This window comes from Thamnophis sirtalis, unplaced genomic scaffold (assembly GCF_051295495.1).
Source record: "Thamnophis sirtalis isolate CommonGarterSnake01/CBP01778 unplaced genomic scaffold, rThaSir2_p1.2 scaffold_1, whole genome shotgun sequence".
Lineage (NCBI taxonomy): Eukaryota > Metazoa > Chordata > Lepidosauria > Squamata > Natricidae > Thamnophis > Thamnophis sirtalis.
This window is the reverse complement of record NW_028261381.1, coordinates 20,199,654-20,215,550: the sequence shown is the minus strand read 5'-3', so window position 1 is coordinate 20,215,550 and position 15,897 is coordinate 20,199,654. Positions and strand designations below refer to the sequence as shown.

The window sequence follows — 15,897 nt, the reverse complement described above, 5'->3', positions numbered from 1 at the left end:
GTGAGATTGAAGTACTGGATGCTTCATTTTAATTAGAAATATGGGCACGGCATAGCCTGTCTATGTTCACATCTAATAACTGCTTTGTTGATGTTTTTCATAAACATATATGTCTCAGCCAATGATTCATGTATGAAGGCTATCATATCGGTTAAGTTATAGCAAATGTTTTTAAGGTAATATACTGTACATATTATTTGAACACTCTGAAATACTAAATAAAATAAGGGCTACCATATCTGACCTGTACAACTATAACTATAAGATGGCAGCAAAATGCTATAATTTTCCAAATCTCTCTGCTGCTTTTTCTTTTAGCGGTTGTTGCATTGTTTTTTTGCCAGTGGGGGATTCACCACAGATATGTGTACCTATCGATGTTTTATTGAATGGGCAGAATGCTTGCAGGCAAACAGGATGGATCTAAAAAAGCAAAAGATTATAAGGAATTTGAATTTATGACAATAGCATTTATTTCTTCAGTATAATAATAGTAATAATCAGTGTTTTCTTCATTAGGCTTCTGATGATGAATCTTATATAAGTGATGTGAGCGACAACATATCTGAGGACAACACTAGTGTTGGAGACAATATTTCTCGGCAAAGTATGCGGTTTCTTGACTTTTAGAAAATGAAATTTATATAATTTATAAAGAGGCAAACAAGGAGTCTTCACTCTGAGAGCTACTTTCAAATTGTTTCTAATTTACTTTATTAGTTGCAGAAAATTACTTTTCTTTCTTTTTTAATTCTATGAGTTTTTACATATGCTTCCTGTTAATTCTTTTTTCTGCCTTTATTCTTTCCTCTTTGCCATCTCAAGATACTTTCAACCTCTCTTCCTATTAATCCTCTTTCTTTTGGTCACTTCAGGATATTGTATTGTTTTGTATGTATAATTCTCATCCTTGTTCTCTCAGTTACTCTATTTCTATTTTCCAATTGACATATCTTTCAGCATATTCATCGCTAATTTTTCCCATCTCATTGGTCTTTCTGCATCCCATTGTGCCTAACCCAAATCTCATTATAAATCATATTTCTAAATTTTCTAAGTTGCTAATCCTCCCTCCCTTCTACTTACAAGTAGTGGTATTTAAAAGTTTTAGATTTAAGTTATTTTGAAGTAAAATGCTATTTCTAGTTATTTTGGAAAAAATATATCAAGAAATATTGGAAAAACATATTCCAATATTTGAATAAACTTTTTGTTTATTCATTTAAGTTCAGCTAAGAAATATATATTGCAAATTCTATATTTTGGGCATGAGCAAATTCTTCACTCATGCAGTAATGCTTGCTGTGTTGATTAAATTTAAATATGTAATTTATTTAAATAATTGCAACATTTACTAATTGAGTGTGTGGCACGATGGCTCAGCAATTAAGATGCTTGTTGACTGGAACGCTGACAGCTTGCGTTCAAGACCAGGGCATTGTATGACGGGGAGGGGGGGGGCACCTACCTTTGTCTCACTTAGCAGTTCAAAAGTATGCAAATGAGAGTAGGTACCAAAAGTATGCAAATGAGAGTAGGTACCACTTCAATGGGGAGGAAACAGGCTTTACAACGTCATGCTGGCCACATGGCTGAGGCAACGTCTCTAGACAGTGCTGACTTGCAGTCTTGAAATAGAGATGAGCGCCGCCCCTCTATACTCAATGAGTAATGGAGTAAAATCCACAGGGACTCTCTTCCTTTTCTTTTCCCGTGACTAATTGAATGTACATAAAGTTCTTTTTAAGTTTTGTTACAAATGGAACTATAAACCATAGAATTCCAAGAACCCAGGATCTCTTAATTGTTGTTTTTTATAGCAATTTTATTAAAGATTACAATTTACTACAATAAAAACTAATACAAACTAAAAAAAAGGAAAGACTAAAAAGAAAAAAATAGAAAGTGCAGAAAAGAAAAAGAAGAATAATTAAAGAAGAATAAATAAGAATGCAGTAAAAAAACAACTTTCCCCTTCTTTACAATTATAAATAATTTTAATCACTCATCATCTTTTAAAACACAACAAATCATCTCTTCTTCCCATATTCCATTGGTTATTTATAAATAAATCCATAAAATCTCATTGTTTCAGCACTACCAGCAAATTTTTTTCATTATATAAAAAACATCATTATATATGTGTGTGTGTGTGTGTGTATTCTTTAATATATCTTTAATATATCTATAATGTTTTTCAATATTTATATGTAGAAGATATAAGTGTATATCTAAGCATATATATATTTAATATTTTTGCATTTTACTTTTTTATTGTTATTTTTTTCTTAGTTTGTATTAACTTTTTATCTTTGTGTTTTTAAACTTTAATAAAAAATGTTTAAAAATTCAAAGTTTTAATTATCCTTTTACTGTTTATTTCAGAAAGGATTTTTAAGTCGTCAATGTTATATTTAAGACTCTATTTTGCTAAGGATTGAGGGAAATTTACCTGGTGCTGTAAAATGTCAATCCAAATGTTCCTAATAGATGAAAGGCAGTTAACAATTTAACAATTTCCTAAAGTGATTAAAAAAGGAAGTATGCAAATCCAGTGTCCTTTTGAAAATACCAACCACCGTGAATAAGAACCGCTCTCTTCCAGATTGACAGTTGGAAACCACTGTCTTGAGGTGGTCTCATGAGGAGAAACTGTCTGGGGCACACATAGGCAATCTCAAGTCCTCTCCTTGTCTGGAGAGAAATTATGAAAAGTTGGTCTATTCACCAGCTCTTCATTCTGGTGAACCCTTCATCAGCTCTTCATTTTGTAGAACTGTCTTCAGTTCAGCCATTATTCCCTGGAAATCCAAGGTGTCTTAATTTTGTCACACTGAAAATAATAAAGTTGAAGACCGAAGAAATGAGTAACATGATAATAAAACAGAATTCTATCCTTTGAGACCTAGTCGAGCAGGCCTGACCTGTAGGTAAAAATTCAGCAATAGACAAGCTCACAAGTAAAATACTAAATCATTCTTCCTTTTGATGAAAGTGACAGTGCCCATTAGTGGCTGAAATGTACTTTGTATTTACATTTGAGAGCTGTACTTTGTCTATAAGAAGTTTAATACTCTGCTATTTGGGAGGGAGGAATTTAATTATCATTTGGGGGAAATAAACAATAGCAATATGTGAAAAACTTCTCTTATTGCATTCATTATTTGAAAAGATATAATTTTTTTAAGGTATTACCAAAACATTTTTATTTTTCCAATTATTTTACAGAAAATGGGCCTGGGGGAAAAAAATAAACCATCTTCTCTCCTCTTTTTTCATTTTTTTTCTGCAACTCATCTGTCAGCGAGTAGTTAATTGAATTATATGGAAAAGTGCAGCAACATTAACAAAAATCCTTTTAAAAGATTGCCTTCTTTTAAAAATAATTAAAAGGGAAGGAAAGTCTGTTTTGAAAATAAATTAATGGGAATAGAAAAGCAAAAGTGGGAATTAGTGCGTAGATATAATTTTGTAATTCCATCTGTCGAGGAAGCTATGGAGGGAAAAAAACTAAGTTGGTAGAAAGGCAAGAAATGAAAGATTAAGCAAATATGTACCGCTGCGACTTATATTGCTGTTTGAATATTTCAAGGTAAGCAGCTTATTCCATCTTGTTTCTGTAACAGTTTGTTATATACACATGAGAAAGCAAAGGAAAATCTAGGTAAAGCCATGGTAAGGCATTGTGTGGTTTTATAAAGAAAATAATGACACCTGGATGCCTTGTAAAATTCTGTGCACAATAAAAGCTACATTTGGGATCATTCTTAATCAGGTTTCTTTTAAATTGGTTTTAAAGGTCTTTTTTATGTTTTTGCCAGGCACTCAGGATTTAGTCAGGTGTAGTGATAGTCTCAGATACAAGGGAGGACTATGGCCTCAATTGTTGTAACAGGTTTAAAACAATGGTACTTAACCGCACAATGTATTTTGTGAATCCACGACGGTTCACTTTAAAAAAGCAAAGAAATTGTGTCCCAAAATAAGGATATTCCCTACTGTAGGCTACAAGTTTGCTTGTAGACTAATATAAGACAGTAAGATAAAATGTAAGATAATTAAAATTCAAAGTACAGATAGTCCTACCACAGTTGCATTCTATGACTTGCTTGTGAAGCAAAGCAGTTATGAAATTAAAATAGCGGGACTACAGGCATGCTTATGATTTTACTTCAGTTTTCCTTTGCTTCAGCTTTTCTCTTTCGCTTTTAGTATGGGTTAAATCAGCGAGTTAAAATTAACAGATTCTATTAAAGTCATAAATGTGAGAACTGGATGTTAAGATGATTTTTTTTTAGCACTCTTGTAACTTTGAAAAGTCACTAAATGAATCAGTAACTGTGAAAACTACCTACAGTTGTATGTCATATACATGCATACACACATGCCGCACACACACAAACATACACCGACTATATGTATATATGTGTATATCAGCACATTGTATAGGTTTCATGATCATTCTGTTCTATTTCTCTTTTAGTAATGAATGATGAGCTAACAGGAGGTGCTTTCAGAAATGGACGAAGGACATGTCTTCCAACACCCTCCCCTGATACTAGTAATATTAATCTGTGGAACATTTTGAGAAATAATATTGGGAAGGACCTTTCCAAAGTATCAATGCCTGTTGAGCTCAATGAGCCTTTGAATACTTTGCAACACCTTTGCGAGGAACTGGAATATAGTGAACTTTTGGACAAAGCCGCTGAAACCGATGATCCCTATGAACGTATGGTAATGGGCCTGATTATGGAACATGTCATGGTGTTCCATAATGTGTTCCTTCTCTCTTAGACCTCTGGTATTTTGCATTCTCTAAAAGGAGTGATGCTGGCACAATGAGAGCCTCTAGTTTATACAAAAATACCATTTGCTTGCCTATAATAATGTATTTTGTAACATACTTAACAGTGGCTAAGATGCTGAGCTTGTTGATCAGAAAGGTTGATGGTTCGAATCCCTAGTGCCACGTAACAGAGTGAGCTCCCGCTACTTCTCCGACCTTCTGCCAAACTAGCAGTTCGAAAGCATGTAAAAATGCAAGTAGAAAAACAGGAACCACCTTTGGTGGGAAGGTAACAAAGCTCCGTGCGCCTTCGATGTTTAGTCATGCTGCCCACATGACCATGGAGACATTTTTGGACAGCGCTGGCTCTTTGGCTTTGAAATGGAGATGCGCACCACCCCCTAGAATCACGAACAACTAGCACATATGTGCGAGGGGAACTTTTACCTTTTTTAACATACTTAAAAATTCCAAGATAACCTGCCCTTCTCTTTTCTGTGTGAAAAACATAAAATATGTTCTGACAGAAAGAGGGTACTGGGAATTTTTATATTGCAGTCTTGCCTGAGTACCTACCATTACATTGCATTCTCTGAGAATGGCAGCTATATAAATAAGATATATAAATAAAAATATGATTATAGTTTGCATAGGAAAAAGTCCTGGCGAACTGTTTCCATTATATTTATTATTTATATACATGAATAATGCTCCATTTTCTGTGTCTGGGGAATGTACCCAAATTATTGTGAGTTGAATCTCTATAAAGATTTTTAACTGATGTATCTTCAAAGGTAAAGAAATATTCTTTTCTTTTTTTTAATTACACCTCTGGGGTTTTTTTTCCTATTGCAAAACTGCCTTTTCAAAAATAGTTGTAGATTTTTGTTGGCAACGTTTTTTTATAGAAGCAATCAAATACCAATGTGGGAGAAATTCACTTAGGAAGGGGTAGGTTCCTGATCTGGAAATACAAGAAAGGGTGTGTTACTGCAGGATATTCCTCCCATATGCACAACATGTATGAATGAAACATTTACTACAGTCAACAACTACATTTTTCTCCCTGAAATGATCTGTAGTTCTTTCTGTGATCTGTTCAGTTAGATCAGACCCTCGGATGTAAACAGTCTAGTAAGGATCCAGTTTGGAACATTTATTTGGAGCTTCTAAGTTCCCAGGCAACTGAGAAGGGAACTTGAAATTGGGAAATTGTTTTCTTCTCAAAGCAATAAAATAGTTCATACTGTGATCCTGCGTGGAAGGAATAAAAAGCATTGCTTGCATAAAACCTGAAATTAAAATGTCCAACTCTCTCCCTTCTGGTTTGCTTCATCTTCTGCACCTCATAATAAGCTGATTCCCCACAACAAATAAATATGGCCACTGTATTTTCTTCAGATACAGATTCTCACCTTGACATTTCCTCTTTTGGTTTTCCACATAACTTTGTGTCTTTGTAAGTGCAATATTACATTATATATTACATTATACATAAATAGATATACAATGTAGATTCAGTGTCCGCCCCGTCTTCCTCTTAAGTCTTCAAAATATAACATTCTTATATTTTTATTTCCTGCATTTAAAAGCATGTCAAATAATAAGAGTATTAAGCCAGTCTCTTTCAGAATTGTTTTCTTAAATATTGTGTTGTTTTTTGTTGTTCTAATTAGGTCCTTATTGCTGCCTTTGCAACTTCAGGATATGCTTCCACTTATTACAGAGCAGGAAGCAAGCCTTTTAACCCTCTACTTGGTGAGACTTATGAGTGTATCAGGGAAGACAAGGGATTTCGATTTTTCTCAGAGCAGGTATGATCTGCTGTAATCAAGGTAGTTAAATATTATCCATATGACTTTAATTTTGGGGAGGAAGGAGAGTTGTTTAAAACATTTCATCTTGATTTATGAAGTGCTGTCGAGACGATCCCTAGATTTGTTTTAAAACAATATTTGTTTTTGCAATATTAGCTAACATTCAACATGGCAGAATTCAGCTTTGTATTAATTGTTCTTTGCATAGTTGCGTAGATTGTTTTTCAAAGGGTGATGAACATAATAATCTTGTGTAGATTTTGTTGTCCAATTACTTCTATATAATTTTTTTTTCAGGTTAGCCATCACCCACCCATTTCTGCCTGTCACTGTGAATCAAAGAATTTTGTGTTTTGGCAAGGTATATATTTGAGTTACAAGTGGATGAATCAAATTTCAATTAAAAAAGAAAATTAAATGTTATACAATTCCCTTGTTGAAATGTAGTTAAACAGTTACAATACTAGCAAAGGGCAATTGTTATTTATTTATTTTTTTATTATATATTTTCCATTGAGAAATTAGAAATCAACAGTTTTCTGCCTCTGGATTAGCTATTGTTCTGTTTAGAACAAGATGTATTAGCTTACATGATATGTGTATAAATGAATAAATGTGTATTGCATTTTGCTTCTTTATAAAAATTTCTTCTATTTAGATATTAGATGGAAAAACAAATTCTGGGGGAAATCGATGGAAATATTGCCAATTGGAACTCTAAATGTGATACTTCCTAAGTAAGTGCTTTTAGTCTATGTTCCTTTTTTACTACTAGTTGATAACCCAGCGTTGCCCGGGTATTTATTTATCAGCGGAAAATGTAATTTCTAATGTTGGTGCCCCCTTGTGACATACTGTGAAGCCGTTACCATGGCAACTCCACTGCACAGTACAGTAGAAGCCATTTTACGCAGTACAGTAGAAGCCATTAGGCACAATAGGCTATATCTTAACAGAACACACACCCTGAGGGCTGTTAGGGGTGTCTTACCCCCACAGTATTTTTTCCCAGAGAGTAAATCATCTGTGTATCAGGTTTGGTTGAAATTGCTCAAGATGTTCCAGAGTGGTGCTGGAACAGACAGACAGACAGACAGACAGACAGACAGACAGACAGACAGACAGACAGACAGACAGACACACACACACACACACACACACACACACACACACACACAGAGCCATTTTTATATTTATATAGATTAAATAGCAAGTTATTGTATAACATGACAAAACCTGAAAATGTGCAGAACGGAGTAGGATAAATTTTTAGGTAGCGGTAAGAAAGTTGGGGAACCTGAAGAGCCAGATCCCAGTGTCCTAGCAATAACAATTAATACTGAAATTCTGGTTGAGCTAGGGTGAAAATGGTCATTTGCTTGAATGGATGGTGTTTTGATCCTTACAAATCATTGGCTGGCTTACCTGGAGAACAGTAAAAAATTTTAGACTTCCCTCTTTGTGAGTTGTTTTTAATACTGGAAATGTAGTGAGATTTATTTGCACATGGCTTTAGAAAAGGTAATTCTGAAACATATTACCCTTCCCTTTCTTTCTAGATACGGTGATTGCTATGTTTGGAACAAAGTCACTACTTGCATACACAACATCCTGAGTGGAAGGAGATGGATAGAGCATTATGGAGAAGTAACCATTAGAAATACAAAAAGCAGCGTCTGTATTTGTAAGGTCACATTTATCAAGGTAGTTTTACTGTGATCATAATCATGAAGAGTGAAGGAACAATGGTCTGTTCACAGGAGCGTTAGGAAATGCACCAGTAGCACACTTGCTTCGATAGGCTTCTTTTTCAGTGGGGAAAATAATTAATAGTCCTTCCAATTAGCTGCCAGAGAGCATATAAATTTAGTGGCAACATTCTTATATATTCTTATTGGGTACCACAATTAATGCAATCAGTGCCTTTATGCATGTCCATTGATGCAAATCTATAAATACCTTGTAGAGCTCTATGGTTGACAGTAATTCTTATGATTCTTAACGAATGTATCTTGCCTTTTTACGTACACTGAGAACATATGCACCAAAGACAAATTCCTTGTGTGTCCAATCACACTTGGCCAATAAAGAATTCTATTCTATTCTATTCTATTCTATTCTATTCTATTCTATTCTATTCTATTCTATGATGTATAATAGAACTTTCAGCATGTAAAATCACATTATTCCAAGCGTGGGTTGCTGCCGGTTTTACTACCGGTTTTCAATCGGCACACTGTGCGCGCTTGCACTGTTCAATGTAAATTGTTCTTTGATTGATCAGACAGCTGAAGAGAGGCAGCCAGAAAGCAGTTTTGAATTTCCCTCCAATTTGGTCAGAAGAAAAAATTCAATTAAAAAAGCCAATTCAAAGGGAAAGAATTTGTAAAAAAATCGCCAATTAAAATTATAAGGTTAAAATTTGGAGGAGAGATCAATTCCCACAGCTAGTGCTGGTTGGACTGAGTCTGAACTGGGGAGGAGCCACAAGGGCCCGATGACATTGTAAGTGTAGACTCAGTCCAATTGGTTACTGGATGGACCAAACCCAGTCTGGCTGCTGTCTCCACAGGAGAACTTTATATTACAATCCCCCTTTAAATTAGAAGCCTACCATAACTCAGAGTACTCATGTACATAGCGTGTTGGGTCATAAAAAATATTACATTTTTTTCTCATGGGGCTGCATATGAAAAATTAGAGCAGTTATTGAGTGCTCTTAGTAATGGGGGTTGTCTTCTTGCTGTTGATTGAAGCAGTGGTGGGTTGCACGCGGTACGCCCTGGTACAGGCGTACCAGAGCCTGCCCAGAGCACTGGATACTGTTCCGGCCCACCCGCCTGAGCTCCTTACCTGTCTTTTAAGGCTTCTACGCTTCTGCATATGGCACGTACAGCGCCTGCATGATGCTCCGCTGAACAGCTGGAGCGTTGCGGAGGCGGTAAGATGCATGCACGCACTGCGCACATCCATGTGGCCACCGCCGGGCCCGTTTCAACTGTACCGGTTGGAATGGGATTCGGAACCCACCACTGGATTGAAGGCAGAGATATGCTTGATGTTAGATGATTTGTTTTCCATTTAATAAAACCAAACTATTTGGTTAACGTTTTTAGGTGAATTACTGGAATTCTAATGTCAATGAAGTTCAAGGTGTTGTCATGGATCAAGAAGGAAAAGTGGTGCATCGCCTTTTTGGAAAATGGCATGAAGGATTATATTGTGGAATTGCACCTTCAGCAAAATGTATATGGAGGCCCGGTAATACATGGCATTTATGTAATTTTAAATATAATTAAACAAGTAATAAAGAAAGGAGTAGAATTTGTACTATAGATGTAGGGATTTTATCTCAGTATACTAGATACGATAGCTTGGAACATGAATTGTAGGTTAGAAACTGTAAGTGTAAGTCATTGCTGTCCTTTAATAACTCTATCTTTCCATGATGAAATCTAAATCAAACTCCATAATATGTTCTAAGACCAAGCAGGAATAATGCAAAAATGCTATAAGTTGTTAAATGGCACGTTTGAATGAAGAGAGATGTAATATGTTGAGCATGGTGGCAAATGTTTAATGCCACTGTTGCCATTAAAATGAATGCATTTTTCAGTATTATACACATTTTTGATACTCATCAAGCTAAACAGAAAAAAAGCAGTAGTTCCTTTGAAAAAGGAAAGAATCACTTACTCAATTGGATTTATTGGTTAGGACAAAATTACAATCAGTTTTTCCCCATATTGGAATGATAAATTTTGTGAAATTGAATGTTAAAAAAATGAAGAACATTGGAAGAAAAAGTAGAAATAATATAGTGGGTTTCATGCAGTATTTCTATTGATGGAAAAAATGGGATTCTTTGATTAAGGATACAAGTTGTACCTCCTGAACTAAATCTTGTGTTTTTCTAACTTTCCAAAATTAGTAGCTACAGGGAGGTAAAGTTTTTCTAACTTTCCAAAATTGGTATCTATGAGGCAGCTCCTAGTTCTCCTATAATTTATATGATGGTTTTGTGATTTAACAAAAGTGATATGAGAACTGTTTGAGAATTTGAATTATCGGCTGCCAGGTTGTTGGAGGCAACAGAAGGCCACACCAAAGGATATTTAGAACTTCCTTTCTCTAAAATTAGCTCATCCTGTATGCTCATCCCAAGCCAGGATCCTGAGAGTTCCCAAATATTGATTTATTAAATTGATATGCTGTCCATCTCACTTAGACTCATATATTAAGTAAGAGAACAGGGACTCGAAGAAGTGTTTTTCACCAGATTGCATTGTTGGGATCTTTTCAGAAAACTGCCAAAGCCGACAATTTTCCTAAGGCCTTTAAACTGTCCTTGCTTCATAATGTTACATTCTGGTTTTATCTACTTGTACACTGCCTATGATTCAGCCTGATTCAGTAATATAAAAATATAAGTTAAATAAAAAATAAAATAACAGAGTTGGGAGGGAACTTGGAGGTCCTCCAGTCCAATCCCCTAACCAGGAGGAGACCGTATAACATTTCAGGCAAATAGTTGTCCAGTCTCTTCTTAAAAACCTCCAATGTTGGAGCACCCACAATTTTTGGAGGCAAGCCATTCCTCTGGTTAATTGTTCTCACTGTCAGGAAATTTCTCCTTAGTTCTATGTTGGTTCTCTCCTTGATTAGTTTCTACCCATTGCTTCTTGGGTTTCCATCCATTGCTTTTTGTGCATAAAGCATAATATGAATGCCCATGCTGTGCCTCAGTGATGTAGAAAGCCAACATTCAGTATTGTCTGTAAGAGCACTGAAGCCTTAAGTATCCACCTTCTCTGGAATCCTTCGGGATGATTTTTCTTCCTAAAGGAATTTCTTTCCCCTTGCACAGAGAAGCATGAAGTGATTGTGTCAGACCATTTCATGCCTCTTGGGGTAAGAGGGATTTTGTGGGAGAGCACATGGGGGTCCTAGCCAAGCAGAGCATATCTTGACAACAACATGAGCAATACACCATCTCCCATATCATCTCAATAATATGTAGAATAATGTCTGCACATAAAACCATTTGTTTAAAGAGTTTTGAGAATTGGCAGGGCTGCATATCGAGTTTTTAATGAAGATCAAGGTACAAACATTTTCTTTTATCATCTAGATCAAGTGTTTATTCACAGTGGTTAATCACTACCTTTATTTTAATTTTTAATATAGGTTCCATGCCAACAAATTATGAGCATTACTATGGTTTCACAAGGTTTGCTGTTGAGCTGAATGAGTTAGATCCTGCATTGAAGGACCTTCTTCCAAAAACAGATGCTCGATTCAGGCCAGATCAAAGGCAAGAAGTACACTTTAAAAAATGGCAACGGCTGCTTTTGATTGAATATTATAAGGGACATTAATGTTAAAAAATTCATCTGAATCATTGCTGCTCAGTGAAAGCTTGCTCCAGACAATTTGAGAAGTATTTAAACTATTTTAATATGTGAACTTGTAAAAGTGCAGCAGACAGGGTTCGCCTTCCTATTTACTTCCCCATCTCACCTCATAAATACTTTTTGTAATATACTATCTGCACTAATATACAACTGCATATTGCAGAAACAAGGGAGGCGGACTGTTTGTCCAAAATAATAGAATTTAATCATATATATTTATGCTGATTCATTCAAAATATATTTAGTTGAATGATAGTGCTATCAGTTTTATCTAACCTGCATAATATAGAACATGATTTAGGTCAGGGTTCCAAATAACACCCCCAACGAAAGAAGACTCTGAGGCTTGAGTTTCCTCAAAGTTCCATTTTATTAGAGTTGCCATATTGGGCACATCTAGGAAAACCCGAATCTGAAAGTTTCCAGGATTTCCCCACCCAAATTAAAATTCAAGTCCGTGCCCAGCACCCACATATACGTCACATAATCCAATCAGGCACCATCCAAAACTGGAGATGCCTTCCAGTCACCTGGGAGGTCACAGGTCAGGGGCAAGGTGACCTTGACTCTGAGAACAAAATGTTGTGATGGCTACATATCACCCACACTCTGTATAATTGCCCCTCCCATTTTCCCACAGTAGAAAATGTGGCAGGTCTGAAGGCCCAATGTAAAAGATGACTTCCAGGTCTGACGGGTGCTTCTTGAACTTTGAGATTTCTGAATTTTGTAGTTACGTTTTTTAAAGGTTGGTATATATCTACTGAAAGACTAATTCTTAACTATAGGCATTTGGAAGATGGACATTTAGAAGCAGCAGCAGCCGAAAAACAAAGAATTGAAGAACTCCAGAGATGCCGGAGACGTTATTTAGAGGAAAACAATATGGAACATATACCTAAATTTTTTAAGTAAGTACTCACTCTCTCTGTGTGATTTTTGTACAAACAGACTGGGGTTGGTATATATATAATGGTGTAACGATATTAACAAAAATAATAATAATGTTTTTAGCATTAGAAATTGTCTTACATTATGTAACATCTGCATGTTCCTTATTGTACAATTAAATTATTTTCAGAAATGTGTCAAAACATAGGTTGGTTGTAGCATAGAGTCTTATTCCTCAGATAAATTTGAATCAAAGATGATGATTTTTGTGAATCTTGACTTAGATAATGAGAAATCAGTTTTATTTGTAATATGTAGTTATTATTATTTTTGAAATTCAGAGATCTAACATTAATGTTTGATCTTCAGATTGGTGTTTTATGCATGCGCTATCTTTCATAAAATTTCCCCTAGCTAGATAAAGAGAATTGTCCAAGAAATTAAGTGTATGTGCAGTTCCTCTCTTTTATGTAACCTTGTAAACTTAGAAAAACAAAAATCTGCCAAATACCTAAGAGTAAAATTCAATCTCTTTTCTCCTTCTCTGCCAAATAATTATTTTATTTATAGTCTAATCCCTCTTCGGATGGAGTAATTCCTTCTGTGTATACAACAATATGAAGTGGTGTTCCCAGACTGAAGCAGGTATAAAAGACAAAATTTGTAAATTAGAGGAAGCAGATTAAAGAATTATGCATTTCCAGATAGAGCTGAAGTCTTATAATGAGAGTTGATTCCAAGACTCTCTTAAAGCCTATTTCTTCTTTGCCTATATATATGCCTGTTATTATAGGCATATAATAATATAATGTTTGTATTTCCTCTTGAAGAGCAGCAGAGCAGCAACTCATCATGGGTTCAATAACAAAGAGGATCATTTTTATATTCTTTAAATCAGGAAATCAGTTGTTCTTGGCTGGATGGCATTTGTTAACAAATCAGGGTTGGTTAGAAGAGTGCTAATTCCTATTATCATCAAATGGAGAAATAGAGAAATTGGCTGAAGAAACTGAATTAGTTGAGTGTAAGATTCTCCCCACCTTCCTGTGAGGCTCTGAGTTAGGGGTGGGATTCAGCTTGTTCGGACCTGTTCGGGCGAACCAAATTCTAATTTTACATCTGGTTCATCGAACTGGTAGTTGGAAGGACTGGCTGGCCCCTCCCAGGAGTCTCCAGGCGGCCTGTTCATCATGCCAGGTAAGTGCAGGGCCCACGCGGAGGCTCTGGGAGGGTGAAAAATGGGCCTCCCATAAGTCCAGAAACAGGCCTGTTTCCGCCCTCTGGAGGGCTTCTGAAGGCCAGAGGGGGCGTTTTTGCCCTCGCAGAGGCTCAAGAAACGCCTCTGGAGCCTGGGGTTGGCAAATACCCTCCCCCCGCCGTGGTGCAGGATGCCGAGTAGGCTATGCCCACGCGGCAACTGAGCAGAGAAACAGTTGCTAAAATGTTTCAATCCCACCCCTGCTCTGAGATTATAAAACTGAGATTATAAAACATCTGAAATTGAATAAAGCTCCAGTATATGAGTTCATTTTAGTGGAAGACATTCAAAACAGTTTAGATTGGTGGGTACCCATTTTGGCTTTCCTAGTCACCTTACATTGATAAATATGCTAAGGTCTCTGATGATTGGGGCCTACCTTTGGTGACTTCAATCTACAAAAAAAAAAAAAAGAGGTTATTGGCCCATTAGCCAATCAGTAAATTATATGCTAGCACTTGTAACAACAAGCTCCTGGATTGGATTGTAACTGAGAATATATTGGCTGATGAGCAGACAGGCTTCGGAGAAAGCCACTCATTAACTCTCTTACAGACACATTGAATAGCCCATCTCTTGATCTGTCAAAATTGGGAAATAGACACATTTCTTTTATATGCAGATGCTGCTGCACTGTTTACTTAGACATAGATTGTCTAAGGGCCACTGATGATGTTACCTAGTTTGGATAATGAAACAACTGCAAGAAAACAAGAACTCAGACACAGATTGTCCTGAAATAGGCATGTTATATACTTGGTGGGCACTTTTAAGAAGAACAGCTAGAAATTAATTACTCCAAAATCAAGGTCATGGTTTTTGCTAAGGCACACATGTCTGGCAGCTAAATAAAGGTCTTAAATATCTGGGGATTATTTTCCATGCTACAGGCAACCATCAATTTCACACCAATTATGTTATCCTAAATACACAGAAATCTGCTTTGACTTTATACTTTTTTTATTTCTCAAAAGTATCTCCGTATCTATCAGCAGTGATTAAAATCTCTTCAGTTCACATCCAAGCTCAGCAACTTTTTGGAGTTTAGTTGGGCCCTTAAAGGGCATTCCTTTGTCTTGAAAGATTTCAAACCAAGTTTTTGATTCTTTTTCAAGTAGCTCATTGTATGCCAAAATGTGTGCTTCACAGTAAAGCCGACCTACTTAAAATGATTGTACATTAACTGATCTCAAACAATGGGCCATTGATTTAGAGTTGTAGGGTGATTTATCAGTTCTATCTAGAAACAGCTTCTTGAGCCACTCCACATATCTTCTTCAATCAGCCAAATACCTTACTTGCATAATGATTCCCAAATTTAAATTCATCCCTGGCTAAATTTAGTGCCCGCACAATAGCGATTACTGAAGGGACATGCTGAAATATCCCTTTTGAACAGAGATGTGCCTACATGGTGGAGAAATAATTGAAATGCTGGAGCATGATACCCAGACACACACCAAGAATTATTATCTCCATTCTTTACTAAATATCCTATTCATTCTGACTTGTTTTATCTTGTTATTATTAGGTCAATGTGATTTGACATCTTTGACCACAGCTAAGTATCATTCTACAGTTTGTACAGTACACCATAATATCTCTTCTAATCCTTCTTAGATATTTTAAAACAATTATTTCTTTCTTTTTTAATCCTAATTAATTGTGATTTTCTTCTTTTATTTGCTGGTTGTTTATTTATGATTAAATAAAATGTATTATTTTATT

At 35.7% G+C, this 15,897-nt stretch overlaps 1 protein-coding gene across 9 annotated transcripts in view; it reads left to right on the top strand.

The window, feature by feature from the left end:
- Positions 1–15,897, top strand: part of OSBPL6 (oxysterol binding protein like 6) — an 86,936-nt gene that overhangs the window by 63,205 nt on the left and 7,834 nt on the right. For 8 of the 9 annotated variants that reach the window (XM_087708501.1, XM_087708488.1, XM_087708480.1 and 5 more), the window contains 9 exons: positions 520–607; positions 4,484–4,737; positions 6,466–6,603; positions 6,904–6,967; positions 7,265–7,343; positions 8,166–8,310; positions 9,723–9,867; positions 11,794–11,920; positions 12,809–12,931. In XM_087708501.1, coding sequence (XP_087564627.1) covers positions 520–607; positions 4,484–4,737; positions 6,466–6,603; positions 6,904–6,967; positions 7,265–7,343; positions 8,166–8,310; positions 9,723–9,867; positions 11,794–11,920; positions 12,809–12,931 — 1,163 coding nt within the window. Of the gene's footprint in view, positions 1–519; positions 608–4,483; positions 4,738–6,465; positions 6,604–6,903; positions 6,968–7,264; positions 7,344–8,165; positions 8,311–9,722; positions 9,868–11,793; positions 11,921–12,808; positions 12,932–13,481; positions 15,692–15,897 lie in introns of those variants that run through there. The other variant, XM_087708517.1, reaches the window with a different exon arrangement.